This window comes from Saccostrea cucullata, unplaced genomic scaffold, assembly GCF_032062105.1.
Source record: "Saccostrea cucullata isolate Sc308-1 unplaced genomic scaffold, CSIRO_AGI_Scuc_v1 ctg489, whole genome shotgun sequence".
In the NCBI taxonomy this organism is placed as follows: Eukaryota; Metazoa; Mollusca; class Bivalvia; order Ostreida; family Ostreidae; genus Saccostrea; species Saccostrea cuccullata.
Window position 1 is genome coordinate 219634 of NW_026935196.1, and position 22851 is coordinate 242484.

The window sequence follows — 22851 nt, forward strand, 5'->3', positions numbered from 1 at the left end:
CTAAAACGAGGTAAATTATTGACAAAATAACATGGAAAGTATAAAAATATATATGTATTTGGATCAAATCAAACAAATTGGGTTCAGAAAAACATTGTATTTACTTGTATATATCAATCAAAACATGTATCGTGAAATATATGGATATAACGAACAGTATTCAAGCTCAAAAGTCCATTAAACAGTACATATCAGGAGCAAACACGGACCTCTAAAACATCAGGGAGGGATCAGGTGCCATGGAGGTGTGAGCATCTTCTGCCGACCGGACACATCTGCCGTGAGCTCCTCGTCATGATCGGAAAAATCCGTCGACAAATACGATATATAATCCTTAAATGAATGAGAAAATTTTTAGCGCACATTTTTATAAAGATTCATCTTCAAGTAAGAAGGTGATTTATTTTTTTAATGGGATTTTTAAATGTTACATTCGTTAGATATCTTTTATTTGTAATACCTGTCTACCAAATTATCACATTCTCTTAACAAGACCTAAAGAGTCTCATTTTTGTCGTACATAATATGTTGTATTGGGGCACCTGTGCCTTGAGCATTTACTCGGGAAATAAGGCAAAAATTAAACAAAAGGTTAGCAAATAATATACTTAGACAAAGTGGTAACATGCATATTTTTAATTTAAATTATCACAATTATCAGTCACAAAGACGTTAAATTGTATATATACTTCTACGGTAACGTGAATATTTTTTCAGCCTTGGCGATAATAGAACAAGCTTAAAAGATGTGAATTTATAGAGAATAATACACATCGCTCTACTTAACATATTCCACATTTGTCAAATGCACCAAAAGCCCTAGGGCAGAGGAACAACTGTTCTTATGCCCCGCCAGAAATATGACCGGGGCATACACTGCAGTATATGGTGGTTGTCGTGTCCGTCTTCCGATCTTCTCTCCTCCATCTGTCCTTCTGTAATTCTTTTTTAAAGAAACTATTCAAGATAATCATATGCTGATTCATTTAATTCATTTTTGGATATTTTACTTTGAAAAAAGTAAATGTTAACCTAACAAATCTTTACGATTAAACATCATGACAAACTTTTCTAGCGTCAGTAAGAGCTTGCTCCAAGTACGATCAGTTTGTATAAGAGGCAAGCTATTAACAAACAAGTTGATGAAACCAGAATGTCAACAGACTCGTTTGAAGTCATCATTTCGCAAGTTCTATGGTCCATACAAAAACCTTATCAGCCAATGCAACCTATCATTAGGTCAAATGCTGACTAACATTTATTGTTAGGCCATTAATTTTGCGTTTAAATTTCTACGAATTTATTTTAGAATTTCAAAGAATTAGATATTTTTAATACATGTATGTACCGATAAGAGCTATTCAAAGGCAATATTTTTAAAAAATGCTTAATATACATTGATAAGAGCTATTCAAAGGCATCAACATTCTACCATGACTTTTCCTTTGACAACAACATCATTATCTGCAATTTTGTGTTTAACTTGGTTTCAAAAGAAACAAAACAAGATATTTTTATCAAACTTCAGAGGTTGATAAATTGAGGGGAGCCAATCAAATTTTATCTGACATTTGTAAACTCTAGTTTCCTTATGGACTTTGTCTTCAATTTTCTCTAATTTGGGTTTGACCCATGAAGTCTCTTAAAAATTATCCCAGAAATTTTTATGTAAGCTTATGCTATGACATATTTTGGTGAGAATTTATCGGTATCAATTGAGTCCCTTTTTTTTACTATGTCATTGACCTTGGACTTAACTATTTATTTTGCATCAAGCTCAGATTTGGATAAACTATTCAATGTATTTTCATCAAACCTAATACACTGATACAAATTTTCATATTGCGCATTACAAATGGACAGATGGACAAAGAAACACTTTACCATGGCTTATTTTTTTCTGATCTCTGTTCAATGCCACCACATATTACACAGAACCTTTTTAAATCATGTTCTATTATAAGTACTCAACACTTTGAAATGAATGAAGACTCCCATCATGTTTTGAAATCTTTAATAACCAGACCACAGTTTTACAATGGACAAGAAATTGAATTCAGTTTGACTTAATTAAAACATCTGTGAAAGATTTCTTCAAATTTGAACATAATCATGGTAAATTGTGTATTTAGATACTGTAGAAGTACATTTTTCCACGTGGTATTAATTTACGCTATGTACGCGGTCACAAATTTTCCGCGTAAATTTGTTCAAGCGTACATAATGTAAATGTAAGGCATATAGTGACAATCTAAGAAATCCGCATAATTTTCTACCCGCGGATTAAACAAAAATTGAGATTCCGTGGAATTACCCGTGGAATTACTGGTATGACCCTGTGGAAAAAAGTCCGTCTACAGTAATCAAAAGAATTGATTAATTTGTTAACCACTACACAGTAGCCATGAATCATTACGATACCTGTGTATCTTGTGTATGTGATACACCCACTCATTATTCATTATTCTGTTTGGGGGAGGGGGAAACATATATACAATAAAACACATGATTATAGTAAAGTGAAAAGTGACAACAAATTTCTCTCATCACCCATAAGAAGATTATCACAGCATGCTCACCAACGTAACACTTTTTGTTAACTATCAAATATAAGCTCTATACATACATTTTATCATACGGAACTTGTCTTTTTTCTTATAAATTGTGATCACCTTGTGGTATTTGACATCTGAACAATGAAAATCCATATACTACAGAAAATATATCTTCACGTTGAGAGAGAAGCAATACGTTGATTATAAATGTAATTCATTTTCTGCAGAACAACGCCATAAGTTAAGTAAAGCTGATTAAAACTCCAGTTGAAATTTAAACTGAAACTTGAATGCAAATAAAGTGAACTTGCATATTTCATGAGATACTATAGGGAAAAAAAACGGCCAGCATTTCACTTTCACTCGCACATCCATCAAAGAACACAATAAATGTACACTGCAGCTTCAAAAATTAAGCTAGCTCTGTAAAATATCTGTAGCAAAAGGCATGTATCTATCTTATCTCTGGTAATATCTATCCCTTCATACAACAGCTCTTATATTCTTTTTTAAGTAAACAATTATTCATAGATAATACAATATACTTTCAGAAACAAAACAGAAATATTTCTTGAGAATACATGTATGTATATCTAACGAGGAAGGCTCAATAAAATCTGCATCTAAGATAAAAATGTGTATGTAATCTACAAACAAGTTTGATTTAAAGCTAATTAATGCATTTCTTAAGCAACAATCACAACTACAATGAGTTTAAATTAAACTCATTCTTAAGGACTCTCTGTATTCTGTACACTGAAGAGTTCCAATACCACTGTAAATTTAAGCAGTTACATTAATCTCCCTTTTGATTCTTTAAATGTTAGACTATTTTTTTTTGTCTCTAAGGGGGAGAATAAGTTACCAAACGTTGAAAAATATATATCAACTCATTTAATTGACAAAATGTACAAAATTTTGTCTCAGACTTAAAAAGTTTCATTTTTGTAACAACGGTCCTTAAAAAAACTGTTATCACAGTTTGCAACATCTAAAAACTAGTGAAACAATAAAATATCAACACTGTATATACCAAGATAGAAACATTACCCTGTCAGTACAATACTAAAGAAATCTTCTACAGAATATCTTCATACAAAGTGACGGAGTATTCTGAGGAAATGATAGCAAACTTAAACATGTTGAGCTCTAAGTAGTATTAAACTTCAGAAATAATTTAAACAGGAAAACAACATGTCACATTACAAACAATGATTTATGCATCACTATGAATTGAACTATCATTGCATGTAATGAATAATACTCACCTCTGTGCTGGAAATAAACCTTTTATAAACTGTATGAAAATGTGGCCAGGATCGAATGTTTAAAATGGGTGAAAAACAGAGAGAGAACACAGTAGCACAAACTCTGAATTATTTACACAGCCTTCACAGTTTTCTGAATTCCTGGGGCTACTGTAAGACAGTTTTATTACGGGTCACATAGACATCATCTCCAGAAGGAGGGGGTGTTTCTGTAGAATCGGCCAATCAAGTTTGACTTCCTGTGCTATTTTCTGGCTCCAATCTGTCAGATTTCGGACGGCTGCTAACCTGTCCAGTATTCGGGACAGAAAATGTTCTGAATTTGCATGATTTTTTTCCACCAAATACTTAAGGCACATGATCATTTTCAACTGGATTTCTTCTACCTTTTCTGGACTTTTCAATTCACACCGATCTACAATTTTTAAAATTTAATAATTTAATTTAATGCAAATATACAGTCTCATAACAAATTAAAAGATGTTATCATAATTATACAATAAATTATTTTCAACTCTAAGATATAAATTCAAGTTAATTTCTCCTGTCAAAGGATATATAAAGATGACCAAGAATATCTCTTAGATTAATGATATCAATAGTTAATCAAGATATTTATTTTGGGCTTAAGTACATATTTTTATACTCTTCATGTAAACAAAAGGTGCGAACAACAAAACAATTTTTTTTTTAATTTTGAACCAAATTCTATCCTCATATAATGAAATGAAATATATGTACTTGTTGTTATAAAAGTAAACTGGTTGATATATATATTTACCTGTGTAAGTTAGACAAATACAGCGGACTAAAGCAATCTCCATGTCTGTCATCTGTAGAGCATGCAAGGTCTGGGCGAAATTAAATAGGGCTGCCACAAAGTCTTTATCCCAGACGTTACACAGCTCCGTGGAATGGTAACACCTCATCGCGGGTCCCGTTAACACACTGCGCTCCACATCAATAAACTTCCAAAAGCCGAATATCCAAAACTCAAACCTCGAAGCTGGTGGAAAGAAAAAATAATAATGGTTGCTCAAACTTGACAAAAAGTTTACAGGCATTGATGCATGATATGTTAATTAACATCACTTTATTTTGATTGGAAAATGAAAAGCCATCATAAAAATTTCCAATCATGATATTTAAACTTAAAATTAGAAAGATGATAGACAGTATCTCTGACATTATCTTATTATGAACAAAAAACAGTTACAGCTGGGGATAGTTGATTGTTGTTCTGATATATACTGGAGTTTTAATATCTGGGTAAGATGATCTACTGTGTTAACTCTACATTGTGATCAATTAAACAGTAGTTTATTATTGCTCACTACAATCACTGCACAATTTCAAATGAACTGCAATATCCACCTGATAAAAATGCTTGTGATTCAAAGAAGTAATAACAAGAGGCCCATGGGCCACATCGCTCACCTGAGTAACTTGGGTGATGCAGATCTTTTTAAAAGATTTGTTCTATATATATTTCTATGTAAAACTTGGATTCCCCATTGTGGCCCCGCCCTACGCCCAAGGGTCATGATTTTAACAATTTAATATCTACACTACTCAAGGATGCTTCCACATAAGTTTCAGCTTTCCTGGCCTAGTGGTTCTTGAAAAGAAGATTTTAAAAGATTTGTTCAATAAATCTCTATGTAAATCTTGGATTCCCTATTGTGGCCCTGCCCTACCCCCGGGGGTCATGATTTTAACAATTTAATATTTACACTACCAAAGGATGCTCCCACATAAGTTTCAGCTTTCCTGGCCAAGTGGTTCTTGAGAAGAAGATTTTCAAAGATTTGTTCTATATATTTCTATGTAAAACTTGGATTCCCTATTGTGGCCCCGCCCTAACCTCGGGGGTCATGATTTTAACAATTTGAAATTTACACTACCCAGGATGCATCCACTTATGTTTCAGCTTTCCTGGCCCAGTTGTTCTTTAGAATACGATTTTAAAGATTTTTCCTATATATTTCTATGTAAAACTTGGATTCCCTATTGTGGCCCCGCCCTACCCCCGGGGATCATGATTTTAACAATTTAATATCTACACTACCCAAGGATGCTTCCACTTAAGTTTCAGCTTTCCTGGCCAAGTGGTTCTTGAGAAGAAGATTTTTAAAAGATTTGTTCTATATATTTCTATGTAAAATTTGGATTCCCTATTGTGGCCCCGCCCTACCCCCGGGGGTCATGATTTTAACAATTTAATATCTACACTACCCAAGGATGCTCCCACATAAGTTTCAGCTTTCCTGGCCCAGTGGTTCTTGAGAAGAAGATTTTTAAAGATTTATTCTATATATTTCTAGGTTAAACTTGGATTCCCTATTGTGGCCCCGCCCTACCCCTGGGGGTCATGATTTTTACAATTTAATATCTACACTACCCAAGGATGCTTCCACATAAGTTTCAGCTTTTCTGGCCCAGTGGTTCTTGAGAAGAAGATTTTTAAAGATTTGTTCTATATATTTCTATGTAAAACTTGGATTCCCTATTGTGGCCCCGCCCTACCCCTGGGGGTCATGATTTTAACAATTTAATATCTACACTACCCCAGGATGCTTCCACATAAATTTCAGCTTTTCTGGCCCAGTGGTTCTTGAGAAGAAGATTTTTTAATGACCCCACCCTATTTTCGTATTTTCTTGATTATCTCCCCTTGGAAGGGGTCTTGGCCCTTGATTTTAACAATTTAAATTCCCCTTCACCCAAGGATGCTTTGTACTAAGTTTGGTTAAAATTGGCCCAGTGGTTCTTGAGAAGAAGTTGAAAATGTGAAAAGTTTACAGACGGACGGACGGACGGACAGACGGACGGACGGACGGACGGACGGACGGACGACGGACACCGGGTGATCAGAAAAGCTCACTTGAGCTTTCAGCTCAGGTGAGCTAAAAACAGGTTTGTAAATGTTCAGACTGATTCTAAAAGCCTAATAAATGACCTACATTTGACCAGACTGACTTGGTTTTCAAGAGGTAGTGCACTGATTCATAAAGCCCCATGATAGACTTACATTTGACCAGACTGGCTTGGTCTTCTAGAGGTAGTGTATTAAATCCCGGAATCATTTTAGTGAAGGCGACAAACTTGGTGATGTTCCTCTCCATGGTGTTAGCGAAGTTTGACACCAGTGACATGCGATTGTCCACGTCTATCCCCGTCTGATGGTAAAAGTTGAGGTATTCCTCCTTAGATAAGTTGTTCATACCTCCAAACATCTCAGACTTCAACTTAAAGGCCTCCTAAAAAGGACCAAAAAAATAATTACGTCCATGTTTCTATTCCATATCACAGTTTGTCATTTCAGTGTAAAAGACTTTATTTTTAATCCAATGATATTGAAAATTTCAAAAAATCAGTCTGTGGTATATCATCATTGCAAACCACGGCCAAAATGTACGATCCTCTCCTATTCTGGCTGGGGTTGAATGAAAGGAAAATATTTTGAACGTCATTAAAATAATGACCAATGCGAATAAACTCTGACGTGACCTTTCAATAGCTAATCGCAGTTTAGGATATACTTTTGCTAACTGATGATGTCAGATGTTAATTTCAATTGCATGGAAACAAATATTATCATAGGCTGAACATGACGACAAAGCATACAGGCATTAATATTTAAGATTACAACAATTTATGTGATCAAGCAGCCACAGGTAGGAGATGGCTATAAGCAGACTCCAAACCATGGCTTGAGACAATGGTGGTATATATACTAAAATTAATTTTCCCTTGCAATATCATGCATTCCCTGGTTAAAAAGTGATACATGACTGTCAACTATTTTACTATGTTCAACAAGTGAGAAGCTGATATAAACTGTTGGGTATCAAAATTCTTTGTGCTGTACTTACAGCATAGTCAGAGGTCACTTTTAAAATGGCCTTAGGATTGGTCCAGAAGGCCAGAGCTGGTCCATACATTGTCTTTTGAGCACTGTGGATAAAGTCTGCCAGTTTCTCGAACTCTTCGTTCACCACCGGTGGTGAGGGGGGTTTCTCCGCGGGAACCACCACTTCCTGCTTGACTTCCACCTGATTCTGTAACCGCTTGATTTCACGGATATCCTGGGTCCTCTTCTGATGAGTGTACCTCCCAGTCTTAATGGCTGTAACAAGTCATTTAATTAACATTAACAATTAATGTACTGCGACATTCACTGACATCACTGAACATACTTGATTTTAAAATTCATCTACATGTCTTCATTTACTTTTTTGTCTGAAAATGACAATTTAAGATCCATCCATTTTATCTTTTATCTAGCAATCAAATAGATATAAGGAATTTTTCCCCCTTCACTCTCTCCACAAATGGTCAAAATTAAAACAGGGTAAAATCAAAGGGGGTATTATCAAATCTCTCTAACACAGCTATGCATAGGCAAATATAAAATTGGACAAAATTTATTTGCAAATGTGAAAAGCTGAAAAACTACAAGGGACAAAAAAAACCTTGAGCATATTATTATTATAAAAATAACATCAGAATGAAATACTGAGTTACCTTCCTTGGACATTCCCACAGACAGACATTTATTATATCGACATAGCGGGCAGCCATTTCTCTTTCCCGGGGCGATAACACAGCTCTTGTCACTCTTCACACATTTATACTCTGTCTGTCTTCTTAAACTTCTCCGAAAAAATCCCTGTTAAAAGAAATCATACATCAGTAAACTCTAGTAACAAGGAGAGATAACAAGAAATATTCTGCTTGAAAAGAATATTCATTTCTCATTCAAAAGTACTAAAGAAAAAAAATAAAATATATTCCTTAAATTTAATAAATTGGTAAAAACATTACATAGTACACTGTAATAAGCATTCAATTCACAACTTAAAATCTTTTAGACCTTTGAATCTAATGCTAATATAAAGTGCCACGCCACAGCATGATACGCCCGTCAAAAAATTACAATAAACTTAAACAGTTTTAATAGAGTGCAAGAAAATCATGTAAACCTTGATTCTAAATTTTCCATGATTTTTTCTATTCCTTAAAATATTTGTTTATCCATCCCCTGTAGTGTAGGCATTAATCATAACAAATTACATCATTGATAGATTTCTATACTGGTTGTATTAGACCTTGTCAAATGCCCATAATATTAAACAATATCAAATTAGTCTTAACAACTTAATCTATACCAAATTAATTTTGAAAATAAAAGGCTGGCCATCAAATGACATATGCTATTTAAACTGACCAGCAGTTCTTCTGTCTAATTCCCAAAGGATACAGATAATAAGATGATAGCTAGCTTTCCTAAATTGAACTCAGTAATTAATCTTTGACTGGATGCTTGTCTACTCATTACTATAGATGAATGAATCTGCACTATCTACCATAAAATATTTTTAAAACATATAAAATACTCAATGATTTTTTTTTTTAACATTTAATGTCAGAAAGGTTTTAATATGCGATTTCTATGGAAAATGGACATGCTGATTCCACCCCTATGAAATTAGTTTTTTAAATTAATAATATTATATAATATCAGATTAGTTTATTATGCAATATCAAATTAGTGTTAATTACTTTTCATCAAAATCATTTTAAAAGTTAGGCTAGCCAACAAGAGCTATCTTTAATCCAACAGGCTTACCCATCTGCCCAATTCCCAAAGGGATATAGATAACACCGATGCTCTCCAGTTAGCTCCTCACACTAAACTCATTAATTTCTCTCTAATTTGACATGCAATTTTCTGTTATCAAAACTCTTGACCAGTGCTTGATAATTACACTCATGGGAGACATGGGATTTCTCTAACATACATTATATTTGTTATAGATTGCTGTCAAGTATATGATGAAAAAAATAAGTATTTTCTTCATTTAACACTTTTTAAACAAGGATACAACTACATTTTGACATTTTTTAGGATTATGAAATTCAAAATTTAAAAGACTTAGTTTTTTAAAAAATTTCACTTAAATTAAAGGTTCAGTGACCTTGAAATAGGTCGCGACACACCTTAAACCCAAGATGTATACATTTGCCAAGTTTGATAGTTCTAGGTCTAATAGTTTACTAGTTATGAGCCGGACAGGATTTTTCCATATTTGGCCATAGCATCTTAATTAAAGGTCAGAGCGACCTACTTTTTGCGCGCGACACACCGTCTACCCAAGAAGTATCAGTTGACAAAGTTTGATAATCCTAGGCCTAATAGTATTGAAGTTATGAGCCGGACACGAATGGACAGCTAGACAGACGGACGGACGGACAGACGGACATGAAGCCTATAACATAATACGTCCCGTCTTAAGACGGGCGTATAAAAATGCTGAATTCATACATGCTCTATCTATCATGATCTATTATGGTAGTTTCTTTTGCTGTTTAGTGCCATTATAAGTAGATATGTTTCACTCTCTACAGATGGACAGACGGACGGACATGAAGCCTATAACATAATACGTCCCGTCTTAAGACGGGCGTATAAAAATGCTGAATTCATACATGCTCTATCTATCATGATCAATTATGGTAGTTTCTTTTGCTGTTTTGCCATTTTAAGTAGATATTTTTCACTCTCTGCAGACAGACAAACAGCTAGACAAACAGACAGACACTGAGAGATTCCCAATAAACATGATTAACAAGTTAACTGTACAGAATGTAACATTTTGACATCTTACCATATTATAACTTACTTCTAATCTAAGATTACATTGAAACCACACTTTGGATCACATACATATTGACTTTAAATATTTGTCATGTAAGATGTAATGATAACGTTCACATTTCTTTATGCGACTTAAAACGAAATGAGGCCAACACATTTAAGTAGGTCAATTGTTAAGGAAATTGACCAACAAAAAGCAGTTATTAAGCTACAGTACTACAGAATCCTAGTAAGAATTTGTTACTGCCAAAACTTCTCTTTGAAAACAATTTATCCATAAAACCTTCTCACTAAATCATCAATGAAAAAGGCATCAGTTGGATAGAGTCTTTTTTTGAATCTATTTAATTAGGTACATTCTTCCAATTTAATCTTTGGACATAAAAAGACACTCACAGTCAATGGAGTCATGGTAATGACAAAACTGTATCATACTTAGACTCTTGTCAGTCAGGCTCACACTCAATATGCTCAAAGTCAGGACCTCACCCAAACTCAACTGATTGAGTTCTATATTTACCATCATAAAGTGTATGTTTGTACCTAAGCCTTCATAATAATTCTTATTTCTAACTGATATTTTCTGAACTTTAATAAATCAATAAATGATGGAAAAGTTTATGAAATGATGCATTATAACATATGTCAGAAGACATTATTTATCTCATGTAATCTCTTTTGACCTAGTTTTATAGAAAACAAACTAAAACTGTTGGAGGAGTAGCATTTTAAAATGTTCCCACATTGATCTATTTTTAGAGGTAACCAGGGTAACATCACCTATCCAACTAAAACAATCTGTTTCTTCAATTCCTGCTGTCTATTTGCATGTGCATCATGGTCCATGCATTGAAATTAAACCAGAACTATACAAGATCGAAGTCTTTTTAGAAACTGTCCACATACAACAGATGGCCAACATCTTACTGGTCTGATTCAGAACTAAATAATTGTGCAGGTTATTTTATCTAAACTGGTGGAGTTGTCAAATTTAATCAAGAATTTTCATCTTCGTAAAACTAAATTCAACAAAACCAATACCAGTTTCATCTCAAGTGTGTTATGTCAGTGCTATGTCTATACTTCCCATTCTCATTCACCACATTTTGGGGGCAGTAGAGTGAAGTCAATGTTAATAAAGTCTGCATTTTTGTCCCTTTGAGCAATACTATTTAGTTAAAGATCTTTAAAAACCAGGATATGGAATAGAGAAACACATGCACTCTTGTTTATTGACAAAACAATAACAAAACATTTTACAAATTCACCATTGAACGCTTGAAGAACTTGAAAACAAGACTCACCTTACAGGCCTCACAGGTGTTGACGCCGTAATGGAACCCCGAGGCCCTCTCCCCACAGACTCTACAGGGAGGGAGGAGGGGCACCGAGGAGGAGGGGGACCTCTGCATGGCCGAGTCCGGACTCGCCTGACACGAGTCCATACTACTTGAGTTAGGGCTCGTTGCTATGACAACATCAGTACTGCTGCTACAGGGTCCAGTAATATGGTCCGGGTCGCTGAGGAAATGTTTTGGGGAGGGGTCAACTTTCAGGGAACTCTGCGAGACAAAGTCCATGTTTTCCTCAGGTTCTGAACTTGATGAGAAATGAGCTGGCTTAAAATTTCCATATTCAAAACTACACATGACCTCCTCTGCAAAAGAAGACAAAAAGTGAGCACATTTTGACCATTTAGAACTCCCTTATGTGTTAACTTCCATGTAGCTGGTCTCACCAGATCAAAGCTGTTTCAATGAAATCCTCCAGTTTGACTGTTATAAGAATGAGAATGACACATTGATGGAGGCCCAAGATGAGGAAACGTACGACAGGGAAGTATTTTACTAAGTGCACCGTGTTACTTTTTTATATTTAACAAACATCTTTTTCTTCAGATCAGGTCATGTGACTTCTATAATGCATAACTCATCTAGAATTTTTTTTCCACAAATGTTAAATCACAAACACTGATCAATCAAATGATTTGAAGGTAAAAAAATCATTTTTATTCATTTGGCATTCCTTGTTTATTGCCGTATGACACCCATTCCTCTTAGTTAGTTTTTCATGAATCAGGACAAATTTATTTCCAAAACTTTAGAAACATGCATTTATTTTAGAGTCAGTTCACTTCCAAAAAATGATGAAAATTATGTCAATGATATCTATATTTTCCTGTTGTTTATTTAAATCAATCTTTTTTCTGTTGTGTGGTTGATTAACATATGTTAATATAAAAATAAAATCAAAATAATCATATTAAATAAACTTTTTTTTTTTAAATTGCATTTTTGCACATTTTCCTTACAGACTTTTAGACCCATGTAAATAATCTAGCCATTTAGAATTCTTATTATCTATATACACATGTACAATGTACTCAATTAAAAGTCAGTTCTATATTTTATTTTTTTTTAAATTTGGCCCTAAATGGACCTTAAATCTATCATTGTTTTGATTCTTTCTCATCCTCTTCAATCTATTTAACTTACAGTGTAGTGAAACTGTGACCGGATGTCACAGAAAACATTACTCACCCAAAATCAATCCTTAATTTTTTTGCTAAATGTGCATAAATGGAAGAAGAAATCTTACTTTAACTAATACATCAATAAAGTTGACGAAGAATTTATACTTTTTAATAATTTTATTTCCTTTACTATCTAAGTTACATAAATCATGTAAACAAACAATGACATGCATCTAGTAATATTTACATGCAATTTTGCTTCATTTTAAAAGTAAAAATTGTTATTACTGTAAATTGGTTTAATTCCACGGTGTTAAAATTTCACGATATCTCAAAAAGTACCATTTGCGATGGTTTTAATTTCACGCTGCAAGAAATTAATTCAAAATTTCCTATACCAATTTAACATAATTAAAAAATAATACTAACATTCACGATGGATTTTATTTCGCGGAAAATTAATAAATCGCGAACATAGCGTAATTAAAACCATCGTGAATATTTCCCAATCTACAGTATATAAATAAAAGTTCAGGGAATGAAAATAACTTTGCTGTAAGTACTAATTTATTCCACGCATGTTCGGCATAAGCAGGCTTTACTGTAGCTGTTCTTTTTTTTTCATTATCCTAGCTAATACACACCTTTGATCTCCTGTATTTTGGAGGCCTGTGGACTTGCTTCGTTAGACATCGTGACGTCAGACGGACTAGAGAGGGCTGACCCCCCGCTCTCAGCATCCATCTTATCTAGGTCAAGGTCGAAATCCTGGAATAAAATCAAAGATGTCAGAATACAGTAGCTACCCCTTACAAACTGGAAACCTTGCAAGTTGCCACTTATCACAGCAAGTTAACGATGTTTTCAGCAAGAAGGTAAAACAATTACAAAAGATTACATTTCAAAACAAGGTACATATTTTAATGTCCCAATCATTTCTGTATCCCACTCCTATCTGTGAAGAGTTGTTAAATTTTACAATCCTTGACCAAGAAAACCTAGCCAAAACAAATCATCTGTCTAAGGAAAAAGGTACTTTAAGGTTGAAACAGTTACCACAGAATTCACACTACACACCCAGTAAATAAAATCTAGGTTTAAAGTGCAAATACATAGGCTCTGATGAATCATAAAATTGAACACCCTCAAATGACATTTTACGTCTTAGACTTTGTAATGATGAGAGTACTACAGATATCTCTCCTGTCCCTCAATTTAAGAGCTGTAATGGACTCACATTGTAAACACAATGAATTAGTGTTATAACAGTTACTTTGTCAGGTGCCTGTCAACTAATCTGTGTTTGTTGTACTTAGTACCGAGGTAAATGTAGCTGCATTTTGCTCAAAACATGCAGGAAAACAAGACAGTCTCTGCAAGTTGTGTTGCAGTAAAATCATTTGATATAAACCCCCCTATGCAGGTGTAAATAGGTATATTGCTGCATAAGTAAGGAAATTAAGTTGCATGACGATTGTCTTTGAAAAGTTAAAGTCATTACATTTATCAGAAAGCTTGGTTGTTAGATTACCATTAACAACCTTTTCTAGTAATTAAAATATATCCAAATATGAAACTGGTGTATTTCTTTGAAATGTGTCAATTCCTTGCTACACATTATATTTATCTCTTTCATTCATTGACAAGCATAATCATTTCAGATCCATCTATTCTTAAGTGATTTTTCCGATTAACTTTAATGGGTTTTTAGTTTGTTAGTCATCAGTGCTAGTCCCTGACAAGTGCCAAAAAAATATATATATTATTAAAAAAAACTGAAAATACGATCCACTTATAAAAATGTGTCATGTAAATCAATGCCGTATGAGGATTGTTTGGCAGCTGCATTCATGTTATAAAGTGTTATCAAATATGTCCTACATTGCAGGAAACCCACTTTACATCATCTCTCTCAACAGTGCGTCTATAGTCATTTAAATCGTTAGTCATAACCACAAAAGTGCATCATTTAGCTTAAAACAGCTCTCTGTAGTACCTCAAGATGTCACCTAGTGGAGACTAATCTACGCTCAGCTTTTCTCCCCTCCCAAGTATGGGTAAAAGCTTTTTTGCTGTTGCCTATTCTAGACACGTGTGTAGTTACTCACGCTAAGTGAATGATCAAGCACTTTTTCCTTCAAACTGCACCAAACGCAGCAAAAAAACACTTCAAATTAATAGTTAATTAATCATGTATTCCTTTCTATGGAAATACTTTCTTTCCGTCAATGAAGTTTGTTCCTTACTCACATATTACACACTGGTACAGCCATCTCTCATAATCTCGCTATACATAAGTGCCAAAATCTGTATCTTTCAGATTTAATTTGAAACTGTCACAATACACATGATTACAATGGGATTTGAACCACCCAACCCACATACATGTATAGCCAGGCAGCACATCTTTCACATCAAAGTAACATGTAATCCCTGAATTGTATTGTATTTAAGCACATCAGATTGGGTTTTTTTTTTTGGTTCACAATTGATTATTATTGAGTAGTCAGCTCAAGCTTTTCTTTTCTATTATTTAAGGAATGAAGCTTATTTCAACTTATGTTATACGATATAACATAACTTGGGGCAGTTTACGCTTTATAAACCGCGAAGCGGTTTATAAAAAAGTGTAAACTGCCCCAAGTTACGTTATATCGTATAACATAAGTTGAAATAAGCTTCATTCCTTATAATTTAATTTCAATGTAGACAATTATACAATTTTTCCATTTTTTTCCTTCGGAAAACGGCTTCAAATGTAGCATATTTTAAAAGTTAACGTCCAGCTGAGTAATACGTTTTTGACGTAACTCATTGTGACGTAGGCAAGTTATGTTATATAAAATGGATAAAACTGTTTAACCAATCAAATGACGTGTTACAACTGAAATTAAATTATTTCAGTTTTACATAATATATAAGTTTGAGCTGGGGTGTTTTTGTGAATAGTACAAAACACTGTGAAATTTTAAAGTACAAGACCTATCACATACTTGCTTTTGAAAAAGAATATATTACAAAAATGAAAATACTTGTTCAATATACTACCTTGGTCATCTTCAAACAAGTTTTAGAAAATGGTCTTAGTAAAAGCAATTTAAAATCCAATTCTTGATAGCTTAAGACTTCAAAATAACTTCATCATGTTCATGTTTTTGATTCTGGAATGTGGTGTAGGTATTAATGAAGCATTTTAAAAACATTTAAACATATAAGAGGGCAGCATTTGTATGCTCAATAAATAAATGCAGTCAAAAAAAAAGATAAACTTTGTATTTCAAAATTAAATATTCAGGTTTAAACCTACTGCAGATTCATTCAAGGAAGCTATTACTCCTTTTAATATCCATCAATTTGTCAGGATGGTGTTATCATGCATGGTAAAAGAATTATAAATGATGTAGATGTTCAGGTTCACTGTAAATTTTTCAGATGTATACAATGTATATTTGATTTGTATTTCTGAATTACAGGGCATACAGGCGCGGATCCAGAAATTTTTCAAAGGGGGGGTTGAAGTATTTTTCAAAAGGGGGTTGAAGGCGAAAACAGTTAAAACGTACGTTGTACACATACATATGGTAAAATAACTCAATAGAATATCGATACAGGGTGGAGTATGGTTTTTGAAAGTGGGACGTTGATCAATCTGGGAAAAAGTACTTGTATACATTACCAAAAAGTTTTTGAAAAAGAAAGGAAAATAAATCTCCGAACCTGAAAATCCTATTTTGTAAAGGGATGGGGTTTTATTTTGTTTTTACAACCGAATTTCTTTATATATTTCAACATTAGCCTTTCACCTTACTTTTTCTATAGTAAAAACACAACAAAAAAATTAGAACTTTCTTATTTCTCTGTCTTTTTTGCAAATCCAAAGGGGGGGTTGCAACCCCCGTAACCCCCACTCTGGATTCGCCACTGAATTATGTCCATTCTAAAGAGAATTCAGCCCCCAACCTTTGTGGTTGTATGAAATCGTGTTTGAATGCCAAAAGTGACCTATATTTCACAAAAGTGACCTATATTTTGTGACGTGAATGAAGCTTTGTATTATAAACATGATAAATCACTTTTAACTTGAAAGTACTCTGGAGTATAAATATTATCAACTGTATGAAGAGGAAAAATTAAATTCTTGCTAAATTACTCTTTTTAATTGTAAAAAGATTATATGAAATAAATGTCAAACAACTTCCTTTTGAAAATAAAGTGTCACAAAAATTTGTTGATCGATTTAAATACATGTACAGTACTTATCATATTTTCAGACTAGAGGTATGTATTTTACATTGCTTGCATGCAATTGAATACATGTACTGTGATGTACATATATGTGCTGCCCAATATGGAACCAATAATAGTCCATGAGCCAGGCCATGAATTTCTCGGTATCGGTACCATCTTGGGTGAATAATTTTCATAGTTACTTTTTGAAGGACATACATTTCTACCTTCAGAAAATGTATGATAGCATTTAATTGATTGTGGCTTTAATGGTGTATCAACCGTTTGTATACACTATCCCAACTTGTTCGTTCTCTTAGCTGTGTCTTTGAAAGAAGAAGGTTGGTTTTTCAATACGCAATTTCTATCTTATTTCGAATGATATTTTCTTGAAAATTCTTCTGAACGCAGACCATGCTGTTACCCTTTTGAATTATCATTCAATATTGGCTCTGTAATGAGCCGCCTAAATTATATAGGAATATAATTCTGCCCTTGATCATAAAAGTGGAAAATGCGATTTTGAAATTTTAATCAGCTGAAAGAAATTACTACTGCGACAATTTTCACATCAAAAACGTACTGGATGGTCATTTTCTTTAAAGAATATTTATCACGTATTAGCATTTTAAAACATTATTTCAGTAACAAATATATATAACTTGATTTTGTAGTAAATCTTTATCCCTATCCTAAAAATGAAAATTGAAGAAAAATCCCCTTGATTTACCCTAGCTCTGGGTATATTCGTTACTTAACATAGATATTGTGAATACGTCTTGTCTCAAGTAGAGCGTTTACGTAAAATGTTTTATTTATTTAATCTCAAGCTAGACCTTGGTATAATGGATACCTGTATGTTCATCTTAGTTAAACGTGTAATTTGTCATATATTTTTGACATCAAAATTAAGCAACATTTGTGCACAATCATTTGTTCCAATATATAATTATATGCTTTGTGGGCAGAGGGCAGTGTCTCACGACCTGCAATGATCTGAAGCCCCTTCCATAAACTAGTCCGGGTAAAGAGAACCCGTACCCTCTTAAGGGAGATCCCTCTAGGAGAGCACTCTCTACATAAAGCACTGACGGGTCTCAAACCCTGTTAATTAGGGGCTTGCCTACCTATAACGGATGTAAAGACTGTGCACAGGCAGACTCCGTGGAGGAAACCGTCATGGTTCAACTGAGAAGATGGCAGACACAGTACGCACCATGGAATGCTTTGAGCAAGGCAAGGTACATATAGCACGTCTTGGTCATCCGTCTCCATCTCCAGACGTCCTAACATGTCTTGCCACTGGATCTAGATGGTTGCGGGCGAGAGAGTGAGGTCGGTGAAGCGCAATCCTTCTTCATTTTAATCAAACTCATCTTACAAGTCATTGACCATCTTCCATCCCTTCTATCATCCACCCCAAAGCCCTGTGGCGACAGGCCAGGAACGAAGGTGACAGGTGCGGGTTCAATGGAAGTCGCTAGTAGCCGACCTGCACACAAGACGTAGGGTCGCTCTTCACCGACCGGAGCAGTGTTGGAGTTTGGTAGCCACCTGCACGACTGAGCAGCCCTCTTTAGGAACGCACTGCTCACCTCCATGGCAAGAGATTAGAAAAGGTATCCCAAACATTGCCTGCTCCACCCTTCTCTAGCCAGTAGCCAGTTTACCGCGGCTGATGGGGACCCTACACATGCGGTCGAAATAACAAAGAGAACAAGAAGAAAACAAGGATCATCCCACTGTACATTGGATCGTGGAACGTTCAAATGCTTTTCAACAGAGACATTACAGACATACCCCAGAGACGCATAACAATGATCGCATGCGAACTCACGAGATATAACATCGACATCGCGGCTCTCAGTGAAACCAAAAAGGATGGAGAAGGTGTACTGTGTGAAAGAGGCGCTGGCTACACCTTCTTTTGGAGAGGATAAGGAGCCAAGGAGAGACGAGATGCTGGCGTAGGCTTTGACACTTGCTGGCAAGATAGTCGGCGTACCCAAAGGAGTAAACGACCGCCTGATGACGATGAGACCCCCTCACTCGAGGAAAGTTCGCCTGACTAACCCAGAGGAGGCTAAAACAAGTTCTATGAGAACCTCCACAATGTCATCAACACCGTCCCCAACGCAGACAAGCTCGTCATTCTTGATGACTTTAATGCGAGAGTTGGACGTGACACCACCACCGGGGAAGGTGTGATTGGGAAGCAAGGAGTGGGCAAGTGCAACAGTAACGGCTTGTTGCTTCTCCAGACCTAAGCTGAACATGGCCTTCTCATCACTAACACCGTTTTCTGTTCCCATCCGTAACAATACGTCATGGATGCACTCTCGCTGAAAGCACTGGCATCTCATTGACTACGTCATCGTCAGGGAGAGAGACAGACAGAAAGTTCATTTGTTCACCAAGGTTATGTGCGGCGCGGAGTGCTGGATAGATTCTAAACTTCAACTCTCAACCTCCGCATCAAACTCAGGATACGTACTCAGGGGACTAAGGCTTCAAAACGTATCAACATTGGCAAGCTCAAGTTTCCTTCCACCTCTTAGTACTTTGCTGACACCCTGGATGAACGCCTGAAATCCACCGTGCTGGATGACCACGAAATGGAAGCAGCATGGAGCACACTTCGTAATACAGTGTACAATACAGCCTTTGAGTGTCTTGGGCCCTCCACAAAAAACACAAAGACTGGTTTGATGAGAACTGTGTCGAGATCACACAGCTTCTAAAGGACAAAAATTGCGCTTAAATGTACAAAGCTCATTCAGATGATCCCACCTCAACAGCCAAAAAGACGCTCTGAAGAACACGCGCAGCACAGTATAGCAATAGCTTCGGGATATGCAAGACTCCTGGCTGAATGCCAAAGCTGAGATCCAACATTACGCCGAATCTCATGACAGGAAGAACTTTTACTGTGGACTGGGGGAAGTCTACGGGCCAACTCCTTCAGGTTCATCCCCTCTCCTCAGTGATGACGGGTTAACACTCATCACAGAAAAGGAAAAGATACTCGACAGGTGGGCGGAACATTTCAGTGGCGTTCTGAACTGCCCATCTACCATCAACTATGAAGCCATCAACCAACTGCCCAGGTTCCCATCAACTACATGTAGTCACTGGACGCCGTTCCCACGTTGGATGAGATCAAGAAAGCAATAAGTCTGCTGTCAACTGGCAAAACACCTGGCGGATACTCCATCCGAGCTGAGATTTACAAAGAAGGGGGCATGGCTCTAGTCGAAAAACTCCTTCATCTGCTTGTGCAAGGATCGGATTGACTAGTCACCTCCGCACCCACTGTCCAGGTCAACCCCCTCCCCCAGAAGATGAGACAATGGTCATTGTCGTCACCGACGGACGAATAACTAAACTAGTTAATGTGCGTTGGTAATTATCTTTATAGTTATACAAATTTATGAGGTACATGTAATTGTTGAATAAAAGTGGTAAAAATATGCAATTTTTGTTAGAATCACGGCTAGTAACTCAGTAAATGCTCTTTTAATGTGTTCCTCATATATCTGAGTAATTCTGGTAGAACTTTCTATCACGGTTGGCAACTGTGTGACAAATGCTTTGCAGGTTACAAATATGTTTGGCTAAAAATACCTAATTTGAGCAAATAAAGGGCAATAACTGTGTCTCCAGCATTGGAGCCACAACGGATTTGATGCTATCATACATTTTTCTCACTAGTTAGGGGTATTCCTTACCAAATATCACTATAAAGTTTATTCACCCAAAATGGTACCGCCACCCCCATTGGCTCATGGACTATAACATACTTTGTTTGATTTAATTTACATGTCTCAATGATTATTTTATATACAAAAGGAATGGTACTACCTTGCAATCCTTCACTGACCAAGTTTAAAGTGAAAAAGACCAAATCCTACAGTACTGTCATAATACAACTTAGCACTTCTCAAGGTGAGGATCCAATTTTGCCATAATAATAGAAAAGTGTTTCAACGGTTGCTAACACATTTCCAACACAAACAGATAAAGGTTATCATAATTCTTGTTTGCAGTTATATACAACGTATTTAATATTAAGTGTATGCTTACATATTTAATTTAACCTCCTGTTTTAATTATTGTAATTAAGCTACATATTCAGTAGGTGTTAACTGGCTCACCAGACTGGTTTAACTAGCATTATTCTAGGATTTCAATACCTGCAGGAGAAGTAAATACTTCCTTTAAAGAGATTTAAGGGTTTTAGATGACAAATCTTTTTTTTTCATTACAGCAATTTTGGCTCCCTTGCATATAAGAAATAAAGAATAAAAATTAATTGGCCCCACTGTGTACAAGTTATGGGTAATTATAAATCAATTGTTAATCAGTGTGGAGCATAAGAATGTTAAAGACTAAAATATTTATATGAGACTTTGCAGAAATCTACATGATGTACAATGTATAACACACTGTAAACAGGTAAAGCTGTAGTACAAGCAATAGGTCTATATTATGTTTATAATATTATTTCTGTGATAGTTTTAGCTGTGATAGTCAGTTTAAGAGCTCTACAGAGCTCATGTTAATTGTTATCTGTTTACAAAATGCCACCTTTAAATCAAATTTACTTACTTAATCATGATTATATTGTTATTTTTTAAGGTAATATTAAAAATCTTACAAGACACAATGTTCAAAGAAACTTACATGAGACAATGTTAAAAGAAACTTACAGTTACTTAACATGGTAAAAGACTGGTAAATCTCAATCAAGAAGACAGTGAAGTTATTATGACCTACTTATTTATAGATGTACATACTGTATACAGCTGATCAACTGGTTAAGTACACATGGACTCAAATACCAAAAATCTTGTTATGGAGAATTTTCTTTATATCATTTCTTCTGCCTATTATTTCTCTATCTGTTTATTTATTTTTGTTGCCGTTTTGACTTCTTTTGCTCTGTAAACATGCTTCAATAGTAAATACATGGGAATGGCTAGATAGGAAATGGTTGAATGAATCATCACGTATAAACAAAACAAGGTAAACATTACACGGGGAATATGTTACAATTAAAATCTCAGTCATATTACACAATATAGAAAATGTACACGTGACAAGACATTTGATTCACCCTCCACTGATATAAAATATTTTTAAGAACATAATCATGTCAGTTCAATATCTAGTATACGAGATATTATCCAGATGTAGGGCAAAACTTTAATCTCGAACACAATTTGACGCAAATCCTTCATAAATGTACGGAAAACAGAACTATTTTCGGTGTCATATTTAAAAGAAACCCTAATTCTAATGGACAGACAAACTGTTATCGAATCACTTACCTTAATCTGTTAAAATTTGTCAAACATTGAGAAATTGCTGAAATCAATGTAAACACCGTTAACACGATCTACTTTTTTACGATACTGAAGAGTGTCAATAAGGGACGTAACTCCATCGTTTGCCTGGTCAGATGAATCGATGGATATTTGACTTTTATGCACATAGCTGCTTTATTATTGCATGTAATTATTTTTGTTATAGATAAATAGAAAGAGTTGAATTTTTCTCCTCGTTATAAGACATATTTAAACTTTCAACGAGAAACTAACATTATTTTTTTTCATAAAATGTCACGCGTGTCTCACCATGCACACTCTGATACTATAAATAGGCCAT

General features: G+C 35.0%; 1 protein-coding gene across 4 annotated transcripts; it reads right to left on the reverse strand.

Annotated features, from left to right (window-relative positions):
- Positions 1-1997: 1997 nt before the first annotated feature.
- Positions 1998-22632, reverse strand: LOC134242205 (nuclear receptor subfamily 1 group D member 2-like). 4 transcript variants are annotated; one of them, XM_062724289.1, is made up of 8 exons: positions 22515-22632; positions 13602-13725; positions 11789-12141; positions 8351-8495; positions 7699-7952; positions 6855-7083; positions 4605-4829; positions 1998-4238 (listed from the first exon to the last, which is right to left on the reverse strand). In XM_062724289.1, exons 2-8 carry the CDS (start codon positions 13699-13701, stop codon positions 3997-3999), a joined length of 1548 nt encoding a protein of 515 aa, XP_062580273.1. In that variant the 5' UTR covers positions 13702-13725; positions 22515-22632; the 3' UTR covers positions 1998-3996. The 4 variants fall into 4 exon arrangements, with proteins under 4 accessions (XP_062580273.1, XP_062580274.1, XP_062580275.1 ...); XM_062724290.1 differs by lacking the exon at positions 22515-22632 and adding an exon at positions 21981-22128; XM_062724291.1 differs by lacking the exon at positions 22515-22632 and adding an exon at positions 13856-13976.
- Positions 22633-22851: the final 219 nt, after the last annotated feature.